This window comes from Echinops telfairi, unplaced genomic scaffold (assembly GCF_000313985.2).
Source record: "Echinops telfairi isolate 266 unplaced genomic scaffold, ASM31398v2 ScPeMD7_16;HRSCAF=60, whole genome shotgun sequence".
Classification (NCBI taxonomy): domain Eukaryota; kingdom Metazoa; phylum Chordata; class Mammalia; order Afrosoricida; family Tenrecidae; genus Echinops; species Echinops telfairi.
In genome coordinates this window covers 6,467,050-6,486,379 of record NW_022103913.1, presented here as the reverse complement: position 1 = coordinate 6,486,379, position 19,330 = coordinate 6,467,050, and the positions used below count along the sequence as shown (strand labels likewise).

Here is a 19,330-nt window from a genome sequence, read left to right as displayed (position 1 = left end):
GCTTCTTTTTTCAGAGTGGATGCTCACCCCATACCATCTCCCAGATCATCTTAGAAAATTGAGACCCATGAGACAATATAATTTGACTAAAGCCATCAATTAATACCTGGAAAAATTAGAAGTGAATCTAGTCCTCTGTTTTACTTCCCTGAACTCTTTGGCACCCACCCATATCACTTTTGCTAATCCTCACATGTCCCTTTATGCTAAGCCTGTCTTTCTGGGCATCTCCACATTGGCTCCCTAGGAAGTCAGTAAACTCCTTGGATGCAGTCAGAATACGTGACTCCAATATTCAGAGTTCCCCAAGGCACTTAGAAGAAGGTTTACTTGTTGCCAGGGTTCATTAAATATCAATAGATTGAGAAGGACACAGTCTCATGACTTTATAGTTATAATGCAGACAAAGGGTTATTGTAAACAACCCAGCTGCAGGGGAGAAGTACATTAATTCAACACATTCAGCTGTTTAAGAAGTTAGCTTTCCGGGCCCCACTCCTGTCCACTCTGGGACTCATGTAAGCTCACATTCCATCTTTCAAAAGAGAAAATTACAACACCAAGTGGTGCCCATTTCACCACCACAGAAAGAGGCAGAAAGAGGGATGGGAGATGGAGGGAATTGGACTGGCAATGTGGGATGTTTAACCAAGGTCTAAACGAGGTGTGCCAGGAGGGCTTCTGAAACTTTCATCAGCAAACGAATCACCTGGGCAGCCTGTTAGAATGGGGAGGCTGACTTAGGAAGGATGGGCTGGGCCCTGGGAGGCTGCATTCTCAACAGCTTCCCGGGCGATGCCGAGGTTCAGTGATCACACTTGAAGTGATGAGAATGGCCTCGCTGTGGCGGCTTTAGAGACAGGAGATCATGAAAGCCTTGGCCTTTTAAGTCTTTCCTCTGTAACTATCTACCTCTGGGCTTTTCCTAAGGGCAAGCTCCTTCATAGCAGACTAGGCAGCTGGAAAATCAGGCTGCTCCCAACCCAGTGACTCTTAGCATTTTCCACCTGAGAGGAACGGGTGACATTTCTGTGCATGTCACATTTCAACTTCCCCATCCATGGAATGGATATACATGTTGGTCAGGATCTTCGGGAGCATTTTCTGGGAGGAGAATTCTATGTGTGGGGTCAGACTGCTTGGAGGCTTTATGTTTGTAAATCTGGCTCCATGGAAACACTGTCGTCAGCCTGCAGAGTCTCAGGAGTCTCCCTCACGCAGGCTTCCTATCTTTCTGCAGGGGAAATCTGTGCATTCAAGATCCATGGCCAGGAACTCCCCTTTGAGGCTGTGGTGCTCAACAAGACTTCCGGGGAGGGCCGCCTCCGGGCCAAGAGTCCCATCGACTGCGAGCTGCGGAAGGAGTACACGTTCATCATCCAAGCCTACGACTGTGGCGCCGGGCCCCGGGAGACGGCCTGGAAGAAGTCTCACAAGTGAGTGTCCTGACCCCGCTCACGTCCACTCACACAAAGACCCTTCCGCACCAGCATGCACCAAGCGTCTGTAGACATGCCCATGCTGTTTTCTGCTCACCAATGTTCTACCTCCTCTTGGTCCTGGACTGACTGGCTCCCATCGAGTTGGTCTGACTTTGACAACCTCATGTGTTTCCCAGGAAAACCATGACCCACGGGGCTTCCAATTGCTGTTGTACATAAATAGATAAACAGGACTCACTTTGAAGTACCCTTGGGTGAATTCAACGCCCACCCCGCCCAAACACACACACACACACACACACACACACACACACACACACGGTTTTTTAGTTATCAGCCAAATGTGTTCCTATCCCATCTTCAGGATCCAGTTCAGTTGTCAGTCCTTCTGGGAAGCCTTCTTTAAACAGAACCACCCAGGCAGACCTTGCTGTACCACTTCCCTGGCTTTCTGTCAGGCTCTGTGCTGCTGTCACTGCGCTGTTTATTTGGAGATGATGCTACTCTTCCCTCCCAGGAGCTGATCTGAGAATCTCGTGTAGATATAAGTGATTGCGTTCCTACTGCGCAGAGGACTGAATGAGCAGAGGGTGGGGTGAATTAGGGGAAGGGGAGAGGACCATGAGGGGACGTGTGCCTAACGCCGGGTGACAAGGAAGTTACGGGCTAACAAAGTCTGGGGAAGAGCCTCTTGGGGTGGATTTGTCTCAGAGGACTAAGGGGAGCAATGGGGTCTCCAGCGTGACATCTCTGTGACTGGCTGGGTAGTGGCCTCGCCACTCAGTTGGCTTGAGTCCTGAGTCATGTGCCGGGTGTGGGACAGGAGTGTGACTCTTTCTTTATGCCCACTCTTTCTTCCCATGTGCGGTCTCAGGGCTGTGGTCCATATCCAGGTGAAAGATGTCAACGAGTTTGCCCCCGCCTTCAAAGAGCCAGCCTACAAGGCGGTTGTCACAGAGGGCAAGATCTACGACAGCATCCTGCAGGTGGAGGCTGTGGACGAGGACTGTTCCCCGCAGTACAGCCAGATATGCAACTACGAGATCATCACCACGGATGTGCCCTTCGCCATCGACAGGAATGGTGAGTGCCCATGAGGGCCCTGGTGGCAGGGGGGGGCGGTGACCCCAGGAGGGGGGGATGAGCCCAGCAGCCCCACTCTGAAAGCAAGGGAGAGTCCTGAGTGTCCTTGGACACGTGTGCTTCCTTCGCCATCCAGATCCAGCTGTGGAGCATGGCCTCCCACGAGCAGGCACCCAGCCAGGCCTGAGCCTCTGTAGCCAGCCGCAGAAACGGACTCAGTGAGTGGTTCTGTAAAACGCACGGTGCCACACACAGAGTGCTCAGGGTGGGGTGATTTTCCGGTAGAATGTTCTAGTTGTCCTGCAGAAGTGAACCATGCTAACAACGCAACCAAATCTAGGCCCCTTTCCCATGTAATGAATTGGAACCTGACATGCACCCCCACAGCCCCACCACCCCCACCACCCCCACCACCCCAATCTATTTTCTCTCTAAGCCAAAGAAGCGCCCACAGAGAAGCGGGGAGTTTGAAACATTTCTCAACCTCATCCTAAATCTATTCAGGAATCGTTAGCCTTCTTGCCAATAATGTCCCTTGAGAATGTTCGCCCTCAGGAAAATGGAGCCAGAACCTCCTCACCACACCTCAATCACAGAGTGAAATGAAGGGAAAACAGTCCTGTCATGTCCTTTGACTAGGTCCCCTTTCCCTTTAGTGATGAGTCCTTTGTGGTGCAAACAACAGCGCCAGGGACCCCATCTAGGTAGCCTTGTTTGGCTGTCATTGTCAATACCTTGATTATAATCAAATGATAATTATTTGCAAGAATATTATTTGATTATAAGAGTGGCTGCATGGGTGGCTCTCCACTACCCCTGGTCTCTTTTGAAAAGGAGCAAAGTATCAGACAAAGGTACGAAGTTGCAGTCCCTGAGAGTCAGCCTTGATGCAGTAGTGCATTATGGGACAGGCCCAGGGACACTCGGTAGAGCGGGACTAAAGATAGGCATGGCCCCTGGCACATGGAGCTGACCATCCAGTGGAAAAGTGTTAACCACAGAAACTCAGGTGGCATCAAGAGTGAGGGTGATGTACAAAACATTCCACTAATGAAGTAGTTCTGAGCCTCCTGCCAGCCAAGGCATCAAGGAAAATGCCACCAGTCACCTGCTGGCACATCTCCTGGAGCACTTCTGGATGCCCAGACTTTACTCTGTGAGGTCGTCTGTATCCTGGCAACATTGAGATTCCTCCGACGATGGACCATGGGAGCCCGGGAGGCACTCCCTTCCTGACCTCCAGTAGCTTCTCTGTCTCGGGAGCTGGGACTAATTTTTCATAAAACACAAAAGACCTAAGCAGGTAGTTTCATTAGAAAATGCAAAACCACATGGGCATTACAATTACATAGCTGGACCGTCTAAATTCTAACTGCCCAGGGTGCATAGTTATCAATGCACAAGAAAGTCAAGTTTGGCTTAGGACTAAGAAGAGGATGATTTCAATTAGTGAAGACAATCAGACCTACTGCTTCACAGCATCTCCCACAGGCCCTGTGCCATGGTTCACCTGCTCCCACCAACCACACAGGGGTGCGCGTGTGCGTGTGTGTGCGCGTGTGCGTGCACACACACATGCAAATGCGCATGCACATGTGTACAGCAACTGCTTTGTCCTACTCTCCTTGTGGTTTCCCTTCCCCCATGATCAACTGTGGGCTTAGACCCCAGAGAAGCTTTGGAATTCAGGGACCAACAAGCCTTTGGTGAGTAGCAAGACCAGATCAGTGGAGAGATCTGGGATGAGGGACCAGGCTCTACTTGATCTCCTGCTCTCCTTCTGGAGGACCACATCCCAAGGAGAGATGAGATGCAAATACCTTCATCAGAGGGTAAACTGCCCCGTCAAGAAGATAATTACTCACCTCGATGAGCCATTTTGCTAACATATGCCAATTTATTTCCCTGACTGTCTCATTAAAAGTGAGTAATGCTCCTTTGCCTGGCCTGCGCCTTCAATTCTGGTTTACAACTTAAGATAAAGAGGAGAGTGGGCACTCCCGGGGAGTGTGGGCTCCCGGTGGTGAGATGCACAGATGCAGTTCTCCCATAATGAAAGCAGGACCCCTGGCAGCCATGGAGCCGCTCTAATGAGCTTCCCACTTGACCGATGTCCATCACTTCTCCCAAGGATCTTCCAGCTCCTTGAAGAAAATCCTTTGCGTCTAGATCAGGGAAGTGACTGCTGAGTCTGGGCCCACCCTGTGAGGTTCAGGCTCCTCTTTGCCTTCAGGTTGATGGTCTGTGGTCCCCCAACCTGCTAGGCTCTTTGCCAGGACAGCAGGAGAGGCGTGAGCTCTGACTGTACTTGAGAGACAATGTTTCTCTGGCTGAAGCCCACAGAATCCTTCCCTTGCAACTCCTCCCCTGTGATAACATAGCGGGAATGGGCTCTGCAACCTCCTTGTGGGGGGTGTAAGGCCTTAAGGCAGTGGTTCTCAGCCTGTGGGTTATGACCCCTTTGGGGGTCGAACGACCCTTTCACAGGGGTCACCTGATTCATAACAGTTGCAAAATTACAGTGATGAAGTAGAAACGAAAATAATTTTCTGGTTGGGGGTCACCACCACATGAGGCACTGTATGACAGGGTCAAGGCGTGAGGAAGGTTGGGAACCACTGCCTTAGGGAGAGGCAGTGCTTGACGTTTTCAAGACACCTGGTGGTGCCGTGCTGCATCCTCACGCTGCCCACTATAAGGCCTTGGTTCAAACCAAACAGCCGCTCCCCAGGAGGAAAACGAGGCTGTCTGCTCTCAGCAAGGTTCCGTCTTGGAAGCCGGATGTGGGGTCTCTGTGAGTCGAATGGACTGGAAGGCAGTGGTGGGCAGGTGGCGTATAGGGAGTGCTTCGTCAATGACGCTGTGACTAGCAGCTGCTACCCAGGTAATTGAGGCATGATGTATATTTACTCCTGATGGATTTCCAGGGTGGAATTAGCCGTAGGCAACTGAGTTGGGGGCATTACCTGCCTCTTGAGACGCTCTGAGTCCGTTACAGATTGTTCATCTCTGGCACGTCGCCAGCCTTTCTGAGAGACAGACTCTGGACCATTAGTTGCATTTGACAAATGCAGAAAATGGAGTTCTAAAACATAGAGCACGTGTCTACTGTTGTCTAATACCTCCTGTCACACTGGTGGCAGGGCTGGAACAGGGACAGGAACACCTGCCCCTGACTGTTGGCCTCGAGGTCTTTCCCTGGACTTCTATTCCTTAATGGGTTTTTGACAGGGCCCCATAGCAAGACAACACCAAGTTGTGTCTTGACCTAGATCCACTCCTGGTGTATGTGTGTGTCAGTCTGAGTACTTTAGAGAAACAAAGCCACAGAAACTCATGTATGTAAGAGAGAGTTTTATATAAAAGGGAAGTGCACATCAAGAAAACATCCCAACCCAGTGCTGCCCAAGTCCACAAGTCCAACACTAACCCATTAAGCCATATGTCCAACACCAATCCACAAAGTCCTCCTCCATCTCACAAAACACACACTATGATGCCAACTTCAGGAGGAAAGCCACATCAGGGAATGTGTAAGCATCTCAGCACTGGCAGGGGTCTCCACATGGCTGCTCCGGCACCCAGGGCTGCATCAGGGTAGGTCCATGTGGCTTCTCCTCAGGGATGTCTTGCAGAAAGTGAGCCTTGCCAGCTGAAGCAGGGAACTGGCTAAGGCAGCTGCACCCTGGTCTGAACCTCAATGTGCATGTGCTGGGAGGGGGGAGGAGTGGAGGGGGGGAGTCCTGGTGCCATAATGGGCTATACCCTGAACTACTAACCACAAGGTCAAAATGACCACAAGAGAAAGATGAGGCTGTCTACTCTACAAATATTTAAAGAAACCCCAAGGGGCAGCTCTATCCTCATGCAGGGTCCTTATGAGTAGCATGCAACTCGATGGCAGTGAGTTTGGCTGCTTGTGAGTATAGGTGCATGCACAAGAGAGAGGCCTGAGACAGTTACTGTCAAGTCCTGTCGTGATTCTTTGGCAGCAGAGTGGGGATTAAGTAACTCGATTGTTTCATTTGGAAGCTGTGACTCTGCTGAACCAGTGCAGACCACAGTGTGGGAGAACGACAGCAGCGGTGTCAGTGACGCTAAACTGTCACTCAGATTTTGTGAGACTGTCCATAGTGGTCTCCTGGTCTTCACGCAGCCTTAGTTGACCGCTCTGGTTGTGAGAGGGCTGCGCTGGAAGCAGGAGGACCCTGGAGCTTCCGCACAGCCTTCATGCACTTGAGGGAAATGAAAACCCTTCTTTTGCATCTGACTAGGAGGTAACGCATGCCCTTCGTGGGAAATTTGGAAAGCACAGAAAAGGATGGAGAAAAAAAATCACCCCTAACATATGCCACCGAACATAACCACCATTGACATTTTATCCTTCTGATAGTTTTGTATGGATTTTTAAAACAAAATCAAGACAACACCATCCTAGCCATCCTTTATCCTCTTTTTTCCACCTAATATTTTATCATATGCACTCCTTCTAGTCTTGAAAACACTTCATAATCGCCACTTTTAATGCTAAGTAACATTTCACACTCTGCATAAAACTCCACGCCAGTTGCCATTGAATCCGCGCATGTTGACAGCCCCATGCGTGTCAGAGGACAGCTGTGCTCCCAAGGGTTTTCAATGGCGATTGGGAAGTCGGCTTCATTCTGAGGCACTGCTGGTGAACTGTTGGTTGGCATCCAAGCTGCTTAGCACTTCCATTACTCTCCATTTTCCTACCAAATTTCAGTGTAATAAACATTCCTCAGGTGAAAATATTTGTACGTAGATCTGGCGTTTTTACCATTTTCTTAGAATAAATTTCTAGACCTGGAATTGTACTTATTAAAACTTTGACTGCTTCCGTGGTTGCCAAGTGCCTTTGCTGAGGGCTTGCTCCTACTTCAGCTCCTCCAGAATCGTCATCTCATCTGCACCCTGCGCGCCCACCGGTCCGGGGCCGTGGCTGTAGTCGATGACAGCAGGCTGACAGGCTGGTTTGCCGTGGCACTCGGAGGGAGGGGCGTCCACTGTGCTCATTGTCAGTTAGCTGATTCCAACTCCTAGTGACCCTTGTCAAGAAGGAGCAGAACTGCCCGTAGGCCCTCCCTTCTAAGACCATCAGTGCTTACAGAAGCAGACTGCCGGGCTTCCTCCTGTGGAGAAGCTGGAGCTCCAACCTCTGTTTGATTGGCACGTGCTTTAACCACCGTGCCACCAGAGCTCCAGTCAGTTAGTATTTCAGCACAAATTCTTTCTGCCACCCAGGGACCAAGATATCAGAATAAATGGGTCGAATTATTTCTGGGACACCTTTGTCCCCATCCATACTCATGAACCAGTCCTTCTCCAATTCCCCACTCACTCCACATGCAGTACTTTTGCACATAATGCACCCACACATATGCCGCACACATGCATATGAAACACATACCAGTGATATGACACGAACACATGAGGGGTTGCATGGATTGAAAGAAAAGCATATAACACATGTGTCATTTGTGTAAAACCACAGTACTGACATAGCCCCTCCTCTGGGGTGAGCACTGAACCCCAGTGGATGTTCGGTAGATTACCATTCCCAGTTTTTAAAATATCATGCGTCTTTTCTACTTTTCCAAGCCTGCTTATCCTAGCCCATGCTGTGCCCATTCCCATGGGCAACATACCCCAGCGGGCTTGCCAAGGAAGCCCGTTCAGTACCTGTGCCTCCACTTTGATGAAATATAAAACTATACTCAAGTCAGCCATAGAAGGTTTGCCGATTTGTTGGTTGGGTCTGTTTTTAAAATGTTTTATTTTCCTAATTTCATTTCTAAAAGCTATGAATGGCGTTGGAGTTTTAATTTGCTATCTTCTCCTCCATCAAAAGAAAGCCGGTTCTAAGCAAATGAAGACTTTCATCTCTTGGATTAAAAAAAATTAGTACTGTGTGCATGTATTATGATATGATTCCCTGGGACCAGAATTGCATTTCAGCAAAAGTCATCCCTTGAAAATGCATTCATTAATTAACAGTATTTATTTCTGAATCATAACAGCAAACCCACAGGAGACAAAACACACAAGTGGTTCAGAAAAATGTTTCAGTCTCTCTGGGAGAAGAAAAATGTCGTTGCCACCAGGGCAAGGAATCAGTGAGTCTGCGTAGCTTCCAGAAGGAAGCGAGGTCACACATTTTCTTATTGATTTTACTTCCTATTTGGTAGCAAACTAATGTGAGAAGAGGCAGTGAGCATTGCTGGCAGGAAGCCCAGATGTTTAAAAAATGTGTGTCAGGACAGTTTCTGTAGTCCATCCTTTACCCAGAGATTTCATGGCAGATAGCTCCTTTACCCTACACGGAGGACACAGCGCAGGGGTGCACTTGGGTAGGAAGTATTCGGCGACCCATCACTTACCATCCTGAGCCAGCTGGGTTCCAGATGTGTGCTCTGCACTCCCCCCACAGCCCTGTGACCCAGGCTGGGCCCAGGTTGTGCCATCCAAGAGTCACGGGTAGGAACCATGGTCCTGCTTGCCTAGTTGATGCTTTTACTGAGTGATGAGGAGATGAGGAGACAGGATGGTTTCACTGGCGTGCAGTTGGTAGAGGAAAGAGCGGATTTGGGTGAGAAGGCATACTGTCCTTACATCGTTCCAGTTGGTCTAAGATAACTGTTCATTGCTGTGTCTCCAGGCAACATCCGGAACACAGAGAAGCTGAGCTCTGACAAGCAACACCAGTACGAGATCCTGGTGACCGCCTACGACTGTGGGCAGAAGCCGGCCGCCCAGGACGCCCTGGTGCAGGTGGACGTGAAGCCTGCGTGCAAACCTGGCTGGCAAGGTGGGTCCTGCTCCCTCTGCCCGTCTGATGCAGGTGCTTGTTTGAGTGGACGAAAGGTGCCGGGCTGTGTTCGACATTCATTTCATCAGACAGCTAGAGGCGTTGGACAGGGCACGGACTCTGATGTGAGACAGAGCAGCTTCTTGATCTTTACCACTCTCACCTGAGCGATCACCCTTATTTCATCGCTGACCATGTCAGAGGCAGCTCGTCTTCAAAGAACGGGATGTGTTTCTCGTGACATGGCAGGATCTGTGGTTATTCCCCCGCCACGCTCAGGAGAAATGGCCAGCACCCTGTTCGCTTGAGCTAGGTGTATTGAAACGAGCAGGGGCGTTTCGAGCTTCGCGGCCCCGCTCTGTACTTGGGGAGACTGCCATGGTCCTTGAGGCCTAGAATCCAGCCTCTCTGCTGACTTTTCAAAAATGTTGACTGAGAATGGCGAAGCGACGGCCTCAGGTGGAGGCAGTGCTTTCTGTTAGTTGACACCTTCTAGGGTGCAGACACAGCACATGCTCCGGTTACCCTGAGCTGATGGGATCTATTGCTGAGCTTCTAGGGAAGGAAGGAAGCAGCTCTGGTGGCCTCGATGCGTCTTGCAGAAATGCGATTGCTTTACAAACTCTCAACAGGTCTCATGGTGACAGGCAGTTCTGGTGGCCGGGCAGGGATGCTAGAGCTGTCTCGGTGTTGCCAGGCGACCTGCCTCAGGTGCTGCTGCTGCTGCTTGCACCTGACCCATGGGGCTCCATGGAGCCCACCACTCCCAGCTGCTTCCTGCTGGCTCTTATTGTGTCTCTAAGTGTCTGACCTGTTGGGATATTGCTTCATCGTGCTGTTTGTGTCTATGGGTGTGTCTGTCCATACAACTGCCTGCCTTGCTTGCTTGCTAGCTGCATCTTTCGTTCTTAATGGCTCTAAAAAGGGTCTGATTCGCAGGCCAGCATTTAGGTCACTGGCCAGGCTTTGAGGGCTGCCTTCTAGTCAGGCGTCCACTCCTGATCCAATGCATCATAGTGCGATTTCAGGACCTTCTGGGCCTGAAGATCCCCCTGCAGCACTCCCCTGGGGGGGGGGGCGGGGAGGCAGCCCTTTCCAGCGAACCTCCAGCTCCCTGTACCCCTCAAGAGGGGAGGGCCCATTCAACACCCCTCTGGAGAACGCCTGAGTCCAAAAATTGATCACAGCTCGGGAACCTAGAGGTAAAGAACAAAGCAGACTCACAGTGGTGTTTACACTAAGGCAAGAATTAATGGTGACAGTAGCACAGCTAATTATCATCATTGGTAGCAATACCTTGAACTTTTAAACTGGCAGGTGATGTGTGATAGATATTTTTACATCAGTGAAAGGGTAGCTGCCAAGGCTGTTTGGGTACAACAAAACACCTTATGGGATTGGCCCTCTGAAGGCCTAGGGTACAGTTGTGTGGTTTGTGGTCAATTGGCCTCCTAGCAGGTGTAGTGCTTCTGTTCGCCATCCTAGTTCATGGTGTGGTCCCTGGGGTCTTCACACTTGCCATTCCCACCCAGGGCACCACAGTTGGTCCCTGCGCCGGGAGCCACAGGAAGAGTGAGGCACAGGAGGTGGAAAGAGACCGTGAAGCTAACTCCTCCTGTGAACACTGCCTCCTTCTTCGTGAGACCAGAAGAACTGGGTGGTCCTTGACTACCAAGACCAAACATTTGGTTCAAAGTTTCTATAGAAGAATCCTGATCAAAAGCCAGTAGGAGGCTGGGGGGCATGGTGGTGGTCATTGAGAAACATGGTTTCAAATGTTCTTGAAATTCAGACCTTTGGGAGCCGAGACTGGAGGAACCTGCAAATTAATTGCTGTGAAACAATCTTTAAACCTTAAAATATCCCTGAAGTCTTCTTAAGACCAACAATAGTTTAGCTAGTAGAGACATCTGCCTTGAGCACTGTGCTCCTTTAAGATCCATCTATCTGGGATCAACTGACAACAGCAGCTCCTAAAGTTAGATAAGAATCTTGGAGACCAACAAATTTATATTAATGGAGGAGAAAACAAAGGTGAGGGGAACTGGCTGTTCATCATTTAGAATGTGTCCAGGTCTTACTCTGCCTCTTCTGAAGCTTCCGTCCCAGAACTTCACTCACCCCTCATTTCTGAGTGACCTTCTTAAAGAACTCTTCCATATTACCCCCTCATCAGGCCTGCCTGCCGTCTCACAGGTGGAAACTTGCCTATTGCCAAGAAGGGCTTGGCACCAGTTCCCAATAGGTGCCCTCTTACCGGCCCTTCAACCTTGTGGGACAAACAGGAGTGAGTCGCGTTTGACAGGCTCGCTTTCCTGACTACAGCTGAGACAGGGAGCTCCTTTCCTGTGAGAGGTCCTCCGTCCCTGGGAAGGGCTGGCTGTTCTTGAAGTCAAGTGAAGCCTGGGTGGTGGACGCAGGAGAGGAGCCCAGAGAAGGCCGGCCGGCAGGGCACCACTGCACAACATAGAGACTATTCGGGCTTACACGGAGAATGGGGAGTGCGGAGAAGTGGGACACAAGGTTACAAAGGCCCGAGGCAGGGTCAGGTGGGTGGCCGAGTTTCTGGGGGTCCTGAATACCAGGGAGAGGGGCTGCCTTCATCCTCAGGCCCCTGTAGCTCCAAGCCTGTGTGCATGTGCCGGTGCAGTGCTCCAGGAGAAGAGTCCACTCCCTGACAAGCAAACACAGTGTGGCAGTTTGAATCCTGTGCCTGTTCTAAGTCCTTTCCTGCCAGGCAGGAGGGACCTGCAGCACGGTACGGTGAAACAATGGAACACCCTCAGGAGTCCCTGTTAGCCCTGAGCACAGTCAGCCCCCACAGCAGGCCGCTTCTCCCCAAGAGCTGCCCGGAGCAAGTCACCCTGCCCCAGTGAGAGCCTCCCCTCCCTTCCCAGGGCCTCAGACTCCATCCATGCCGGGTTAGCAGCCCAGCGTTCTATCCCCATAACCCCTTCCAAGTGCGGAGGACTCTCACTTCCTGGGGGCGCATGCTGCGGGCCCTTCCCTACCTATGCACCGAAGCCCATCTCCGCCCCTGGCTCTGCTGCCACCTGCCTTTAACCAGGGGCAGGGCATGCAGCTCTCTGCTCAGGCTGTGCCTGTCCATGATCTGCCCGCGTTTCCTGTGGCTCGGGTCTTGCTTTCCCAGGAAGGGTTTGCATTTCTTGGGGGAAGAATCACCCTTCTTGTAGCCCCTGATGCTGGTCTTTCCAAGAACGTTAGTTACGTAGGCACACACTAATGGCTTGCCTCTCAGAGTCACTGAACAGAGGCCACAAGTGGGGGTTGTCGGTGCTTCAGCTGACAGCCCCTCTCAGTTGCCAGGCACAGGTGACTCACTCTTGCACTCTGTGGCGTGGCGGTGTTCTCAGAGCATGGCTGTGACAGGTGGTGAGGTGATAGTTCCCAAGGGAACATCAGCGCCATTCTCCGTTTCCCGCTACAGGCTGGTCCTCAAAGCCTCAGCCTGAATTGTGTGAGTGGAAGGGGGTGCCTTTGTTCGGGTGGCTTTGAGAAGTCAAAGTGCCTTCTAGGCAGCCCTTTCTCACAGAGCCAGAAGATTCTATTCGGAGCCAGAAGAAGGTGGCCCTGCAGTAGATGGCAATCTGGAGACAGGTTTATGAGCTTCCTCTCATGCCAGGTGTGGGCTCTGCAGGCTTCTTGGGGTTTGTAGCCCATTGTCAACCGGGAGCACATGGGCACTATTCTGAACCCCCCACCCCCACACTCCCCAGAGGATGCGGGATGCCTTGGTTGCCAATTCCTGTTTGTTTGTTTGTTATTTAATTTGTAATTTTATTTTCTGCTATCTTCTTGGGAGAAAGGCATCCCTGCATTGCTCTTTATCATTTCATACCCGAGTTCTTCCTGTGTTTCTAGCTGGAATCATTATGTCCCACAGTGCCTGCAGGTGCGGCTTCCCTTTTATCTGGGGAAGTCAGATGTTATAACTCTTCTCTGTCCCCCCAATCTGGACCCCCGGCTGGATATTTCATTGTTGCTTTATCCAGAATCATGGAGGAGAGCCAACAGAGAGCCTGGAGGCGGCCCTGCTTCATCCTTTCTCCTCCAGGATGTGCCTGGACACCCCATGTTCCTGGGCTAGGGGTTGCCCGCGTCACAGATTCAGCCTTTGAGCCCCCGGTCCTTGTGGAATCCCATCTTTGTCTGTGCGCCCCCCTCCTGAGCACAAGCCCCCAGCGCCCAGGCACACTCCTGTTTAAAGTGGAGAGAAGGAGTGATACGGGCACATCCTCACATCATTGGATGTGGACGGTTCTGCAGGTGCACCATACTGACTCAGTTCCGACTTCGTTGGAAAGGAAGGGGCGTAGCCTGGAGAAGAGTGCTCTTCCCCGATCCCAAATGTGTATAGGAGTCACCGGGGTCTGGGTGAACTGTAGCTTCTAATACACTGTCTGCAGTCAGCCTGCACTCTGCTGGAAATGGTCTTCCCTTGGAGTGAGACTGTCACTTGGAAAATATTGAGGGGACACTTACTGCATGTTTAATGTTTGGGGTTGAAAAGACAGCAGCGTGATGTCACAGCTCTGAGTCAGGATTGATTTGGCACTTCGTGATCTGCCTTCTGACGATAACTAGAGTTAATGGATGCATTACAAAGTGTGAAGGGCTTTTGCATTGAATTGACTCACCTGTTCTTGAAGGCCCACTATGTGCTGCTGGCTGGGAATACAGAAGCATGTATGAAGGCTCACAGCACAGAGCCCTGAGCAAGATGCACCTGAGCAAGGTGCACCTGGAGTCAATCTTAAAGGACAACAGGTTCTAGCAAAGACAAGAAGGGTGTTCTAGGCTAGGAATCAGGGAGAAATAAGGGAGGAAGGCGCACAATGGGTCTGGGACTTGTGGGGAGGTTGTGATTGGACGGGTCCAGATAAGAGAGAGCTGTCTGTGTCATTCTGAGGGTGGGGGAACCCTCCTTGAACCCCGTGAGTTGAACCCCAGTTTGGGGGAAGAAAGACTCCTTGGCTGACTACATGGAGATCAGCCAGGATGCAGATACTGGAGGCAGGGAACCCGGCTAGAAAGGATGCTTATTCTTGGGTGCACTTTTAACTGGCGCCCTTTCTAGAAAGAACCTAAATGGTATCAATACCTGAAGTCATGTATTTATCCTAAAGCCAAATTAAAGCATTATGCAGCATACTGTTGTTGTTAGATGTCACTGAATTCCCACTCATAGTGACCCTATGCACGACAGAATGAAATGCTACCCAGCCCTGCCCCATCCTCACAATTGTTGCTATGTTTGAGGCCCTTATTGCAGGGACTGTGGGCAGCACAGGAAGTTAGATTTGCAGCTGGATCCCATGAGAGACCTCATGTGCAATGGAGTAAGGTAGGCAGTCAGGCACCCCTCGAGCAGAAGAGGCCCCTGGTACCCTTGTATAGTGTGTGTCCCCACCCTCTCTGCAGCTGTCTATCCACTTGTCATCTACCAGGAAAAAATAAAAGGCTCAGACCCTGGTGGTCAGCTAGCTTCACCCTGCTCCTTCCAAAAGTCAGGTCAATTATTGACCACAGAAACAGAAAAGCTGGCTTAAGTTTTATTACACGAAAGGCATTGATTTCAAATCACAGGGTCATAAGTCCCAGAAGATGCCCAGATCTGCTTAGGGAAACAGAATCATTCAGGGCCCAGAAGGTGAAGCTGTGTCGGTATCACAGGATTGGGTGACCGTGTTAGTCCCACTGCAGGCTGATTTGAAAGAGCATTTCCAGGAAGACAGAGCAGGGTCTCCCTGCCCTCAGAGGTCTCCTGCAGTATCCTGCCAAGGTGTCTGCCATGTCGCCATGACAGTACCAACACCTTGTCCTAAATGATAAGCCCCCTTCAGGAAAATGCCTCTTGAAGGGTGCACTAGTTAGGGATTATGTAAACGAGACACTCCTGGGTAAGGGTAAGGGTGGCGCCCATGCTGACAATTGGGTCACAGCCTGATGACAACTCTTGGTATGAGAAAGAGGTTGAGCAGAGTCAAATCTTCTTTGGTCCTTGACGTCCAGTGGAGCTGGCACTGGCACCTGGCTCCTTGAGCTCCTGCTGCATTGCCTGCTGATCCCAGGAGCCATCAGCTGATGACCGACAGTGGGTTCATTTGGTCAAGTTCAGATTCATTTACTTCTCCGTCCACCAGCCTGCGTCCCTGCCATCTCTGCTTTGTCATCCTACTTCCTGTTCATCAGCCTGACTTGAACTAGACTAGCCTTAGCTACTTCTGTAACTGTGTAACTATTTCTCCATATAAATCTCGTTCTATATACAAACACATAAAAGCACCACCAGTTTTGCTTCTCTAGAAAACCCAAACTAACACATAGGAGAAATATAAGCCAAGGATGGTAAAATACCACTGACAGGCCAAATTCAGTTTGCTATCTGTTTTCATATCACCCAAGAACTGAAAGATAATCACATGTTGACATGGTTGAAAAAATCAAAAGAATAAGAATATATTAAATCATTTTATTGGGGGCTCTCATACCTCTTATCATAATCCATACATACATCGTGTCAACCACAGTTGTACATATGTTTCCATCATCATTTTCACAACATTTTCTTTCTACTTGAGCCCTTAGTGTCAGTTCATTTCTCCCCTCCCCCACCACCCCTCCCTCATGAACCATCGATAATTTGTAAATTATTATTTTTTTCATGTCTGTCACCAACCAGTGTCTCCCTTCACCCGTGTTTCTGTAGTCCGCCACCCTGGGAGGGGGTTATATGTCAATCATTGTGATTGGTTCCCCCTTTCTCCCTCCACCTTCCCCTTCCCCTCCTGGTATCACCACTCTCATTACTGGTCCTGAGGGGTTTATCCGTCCTGGATTTCCCATGTTGCGAGCTCTTATCTGTACATGCTCTGGTCTAGCTGGATTTGTAAGGTAGAATTGGGATTATCATGGTGGCGGTGGGGGGAAGGGAGGGTTAAGCATCAAACAACTAGAGGAAAATTGTATGTTTCATCAGTGCTATACTGCACACCCTGACTGGCTCATCTTTTCCTTGTGACCCTTCTGTGAGGTGATGTCCAGTTGTCTTCAGATGGACTTTGGGTCTCCACTCTGCCTTCCCCCTCATTCACATCAATATGATTTTTTGTTCTGGGTCTTTAATGCCTGATATCTGTTCCCATCAATACCTCATGATCACCCAGGCTGGTGTGCTTCTTCCATATGGGCTTTGGTGTTTCTCAGCTATATGGCAGCTTGTTTAGCTTCAAGCCTTTAAGATTCCAGACAATATATCTTTTGATAGCCAGACACCATCAGCTTAAAACAAAAATATTTGGGGACATTTGAAAATCATGTGAATTCAGATGTCAGTGTTGATAAATATAGGTCTTATCAGAACACAATCATTCTCATTTGTTTACATATTGTCTAAAGGTGTTTTTGGATAAACTTTCTCTAAGCCAAAATGTGCATCCTTGGGACCCACCTAAAGGCCCCTGGAAACACAGAACCAGTGATCGACTTCCAAAAGGTCACAGCCTTGAAACCTAATGGAACGGTTCTAATCTGAGGACATGATGTTGCCCTATATCAGAATCAACTCTACAGCAGTGCCAACAATACCAATGTGGCTGTGTTGGCATCAGAACAGCAAAGCTGAGAAGTCGCCATAAAGGTGGTAGGATCACAAAGCCAACACCCTTACTGTCTGGCTCTGTGCAATGAAGTTTGGCCCAACATTTAATGACTGTTCGCCATTGACACCTTAGCGGAAAGGAGCTTATTGGATTACTTGACACAACTTAAAAAGACTGGGACTTCAGGTGGACTTATTTAGACAGGTGTGTTAGGCAGGGTTCTCCAGAAAAACAAAACCAGGACACTTATGATTATATAGCAAGGTTTATACAGATAGGTTTACACAGTGAGAAGGAATATAATAGTTAATTGGTCCACACATCAGTTCAGAGGGCTCAGTTCAACTCACTTTCGTGGAACAGTTAATATACTGGAAGTCCTTCAACTCACATGGGCTGCCGGGTCCAAGGTCAAGGAAGCAGACAGCAGAGTCCTCCCTTAGGCAAGGTAGGCAGTCTTCCCACAGGTAGAAAACAGCAGGGTGGGTCAGCAACAGTCAGTAGCTTGGGAGCTTAGCGAAGCAGACCTGGATGGGATATCAAACTCAAGCAATGCAAGGCAACAGGATCCACCAGCCTCAAGCTCTAGCGATCCACAATCCACGGGTTGGCTGGGTCCACAGGTGGTGAAGCACACAGGTTGAGGCAGAAAACTAGCTAAAGGAGCAGCACACTGGTCCTATCACCAGAAAGCAAGAAAGAAGGGGGGCGGGCCTTGAAGAGCCATTTATCTCTTTGCCCTCCAATCAAACTGTGACCTGATTAATCCTACATGTTCCTATTGGCCAGGTTGGCACAATAAACCTATCACAGAAGGAAAGGCGTGTAAAAGTCCAAACCAAGGATCACTGCATGGAGGACAGCTGAAAATGGAATGCCACGGCCTCTCAGACAGTGGGTTCAACCTGTTCATAGCGTATTGGCCTTGATCCTCACAAGGCCTCAGTGAGATAAAGTGCTCCAGCTCATCTTACACATGACAAAATTTTGGCTTGTGAGAGACTAGATATCTTCCCAGCATCTCACAGCTGGAAAACAGTGGGGATTGAACGCAAATCCGTGTTGGTCTACCCTAAAGGCCCTGGGCTGTGTGGAGTTAAAAGGAGATGAAAACGAGGTTGAGAATCTCCAAAGAGGCATAGTACCAGGTTTATAAAGGGGTATCTACGCTGTGTTTCTTCTTCATATAAGTCAGCTTCTGTGATTACTTTCCTAGCATACATATTGAATAAGAATAGTGAGAGGATACAACTCTGTCACACACCTTTCCTGATTTTCAACCACACAGTATTATTCCCTTGTTCTGCTTATACAAGTGCCTCTTGATCCATGTACAATTTCCACATATGCACAATGAAGTATTCTGGAATTCCCATTCTTCTCAAAGTCACCCATAGTTTGTTATGGTCCACTAAGTTGAAAGTCTTGGCATCGTCAATAAAACACAAGTAAACATTTCTGGTATTCTCTGCACTTAGTCAAGATCCATCTGACATCAACAGTGATATCCCTTGTTCCACATCGTCTTCTGAATCCAGCCTGAACCAATGGCAGCTCCTTGTCAATGTGGTGCTACAGCTGTTGTTGGATGGTCTTCAGTAAAATTTTACTTGCATGTGATATCAATGATACTGTTCTATAATCTGAGCATTCTGTTGGGTCGCCTCTCTTTGGAACGGGTACAAATGTGGATCTCCTCCAGTCAGTTGGCCAAGTAGCTGTCAACTACTTTTTTCAGCATAAACAAGTAAGTGCTTCTAGTATTTCATCAGCTTGTTGGAACATTTCAATGGATATTCCATCAATTCCTAGAGCCTTATTTTTGGCTAATGCTTTCAGTGCAGCTTGAACTTCTTCCTTCCGTACCATTGGTTTTCGCTCATATGCTACCTCCTGAAATGCTGGAATATCGACCAGTTCTTTCTAGTACAGTGACTCTGTGTATTCTTTCCATCAACTTTGGATGTCCCCTGCATCATTCAATATTTTACCCATAGAATCCTTCAGAATTTCAACTCAAGGCTTGAATTTTCTCTTGAGTTTGTTCAGTTTAAGATAGGCTGAGCATGTTCTTCCCTTCTGGGGTTCTAAATTCTAGGTCTTTGCACATTTCTTTACAATATTTGGCTGGTCTTCTCAAGCTGCCCTTTGATTTTTCATTCATCTCTTTGGCTTCATCATTTCTTTCACTTGCTTCAGCTACTCTGTGACAAAGGGCAAGTTTCAGAGTCTACTGACATCCATTTTGATCTTTTCTTCCTTTTTTGTTTTAGCTTAAGTATTTTATTTGTTTGCAACTAAGCTTATTAACACCATCTAATGAAAATGTACAAAGAATACTGTTGCAGTTTTTG

At 49.1% G+C, this 19,330-nt stretch overlaps 1 protein-coding gene across 1 annotated transcript in view; it reads left to right on the top strand.

Moving 5' to 3' along the window:
* Positions 1 to 19,330, top strand: part of CLSTN2 (calsyntenin 2) — a 444,992-nt gene that overhangs the window by 266,314 nt on the left and 159,348 nt on the right. The window contains exons 3-5 of the mRNA XM_004712113.2: positions 1,241 to 1,436; positions 2,317 to 2,525; positions 9,205 to 9,354. Of these exons, the coding sequence (XP_004712170.1) occupies positions 1,241 to 1,436; positions 2,317 to 2,525; positions 9,205 to 9,354 (555 nt within the window). The remainder of the gene's footprint in view (positions 1 to 1,240; positions 1,437 to 2,316; positions 2,526 to 9,204; positions 9,355 to 19,330) is intronic.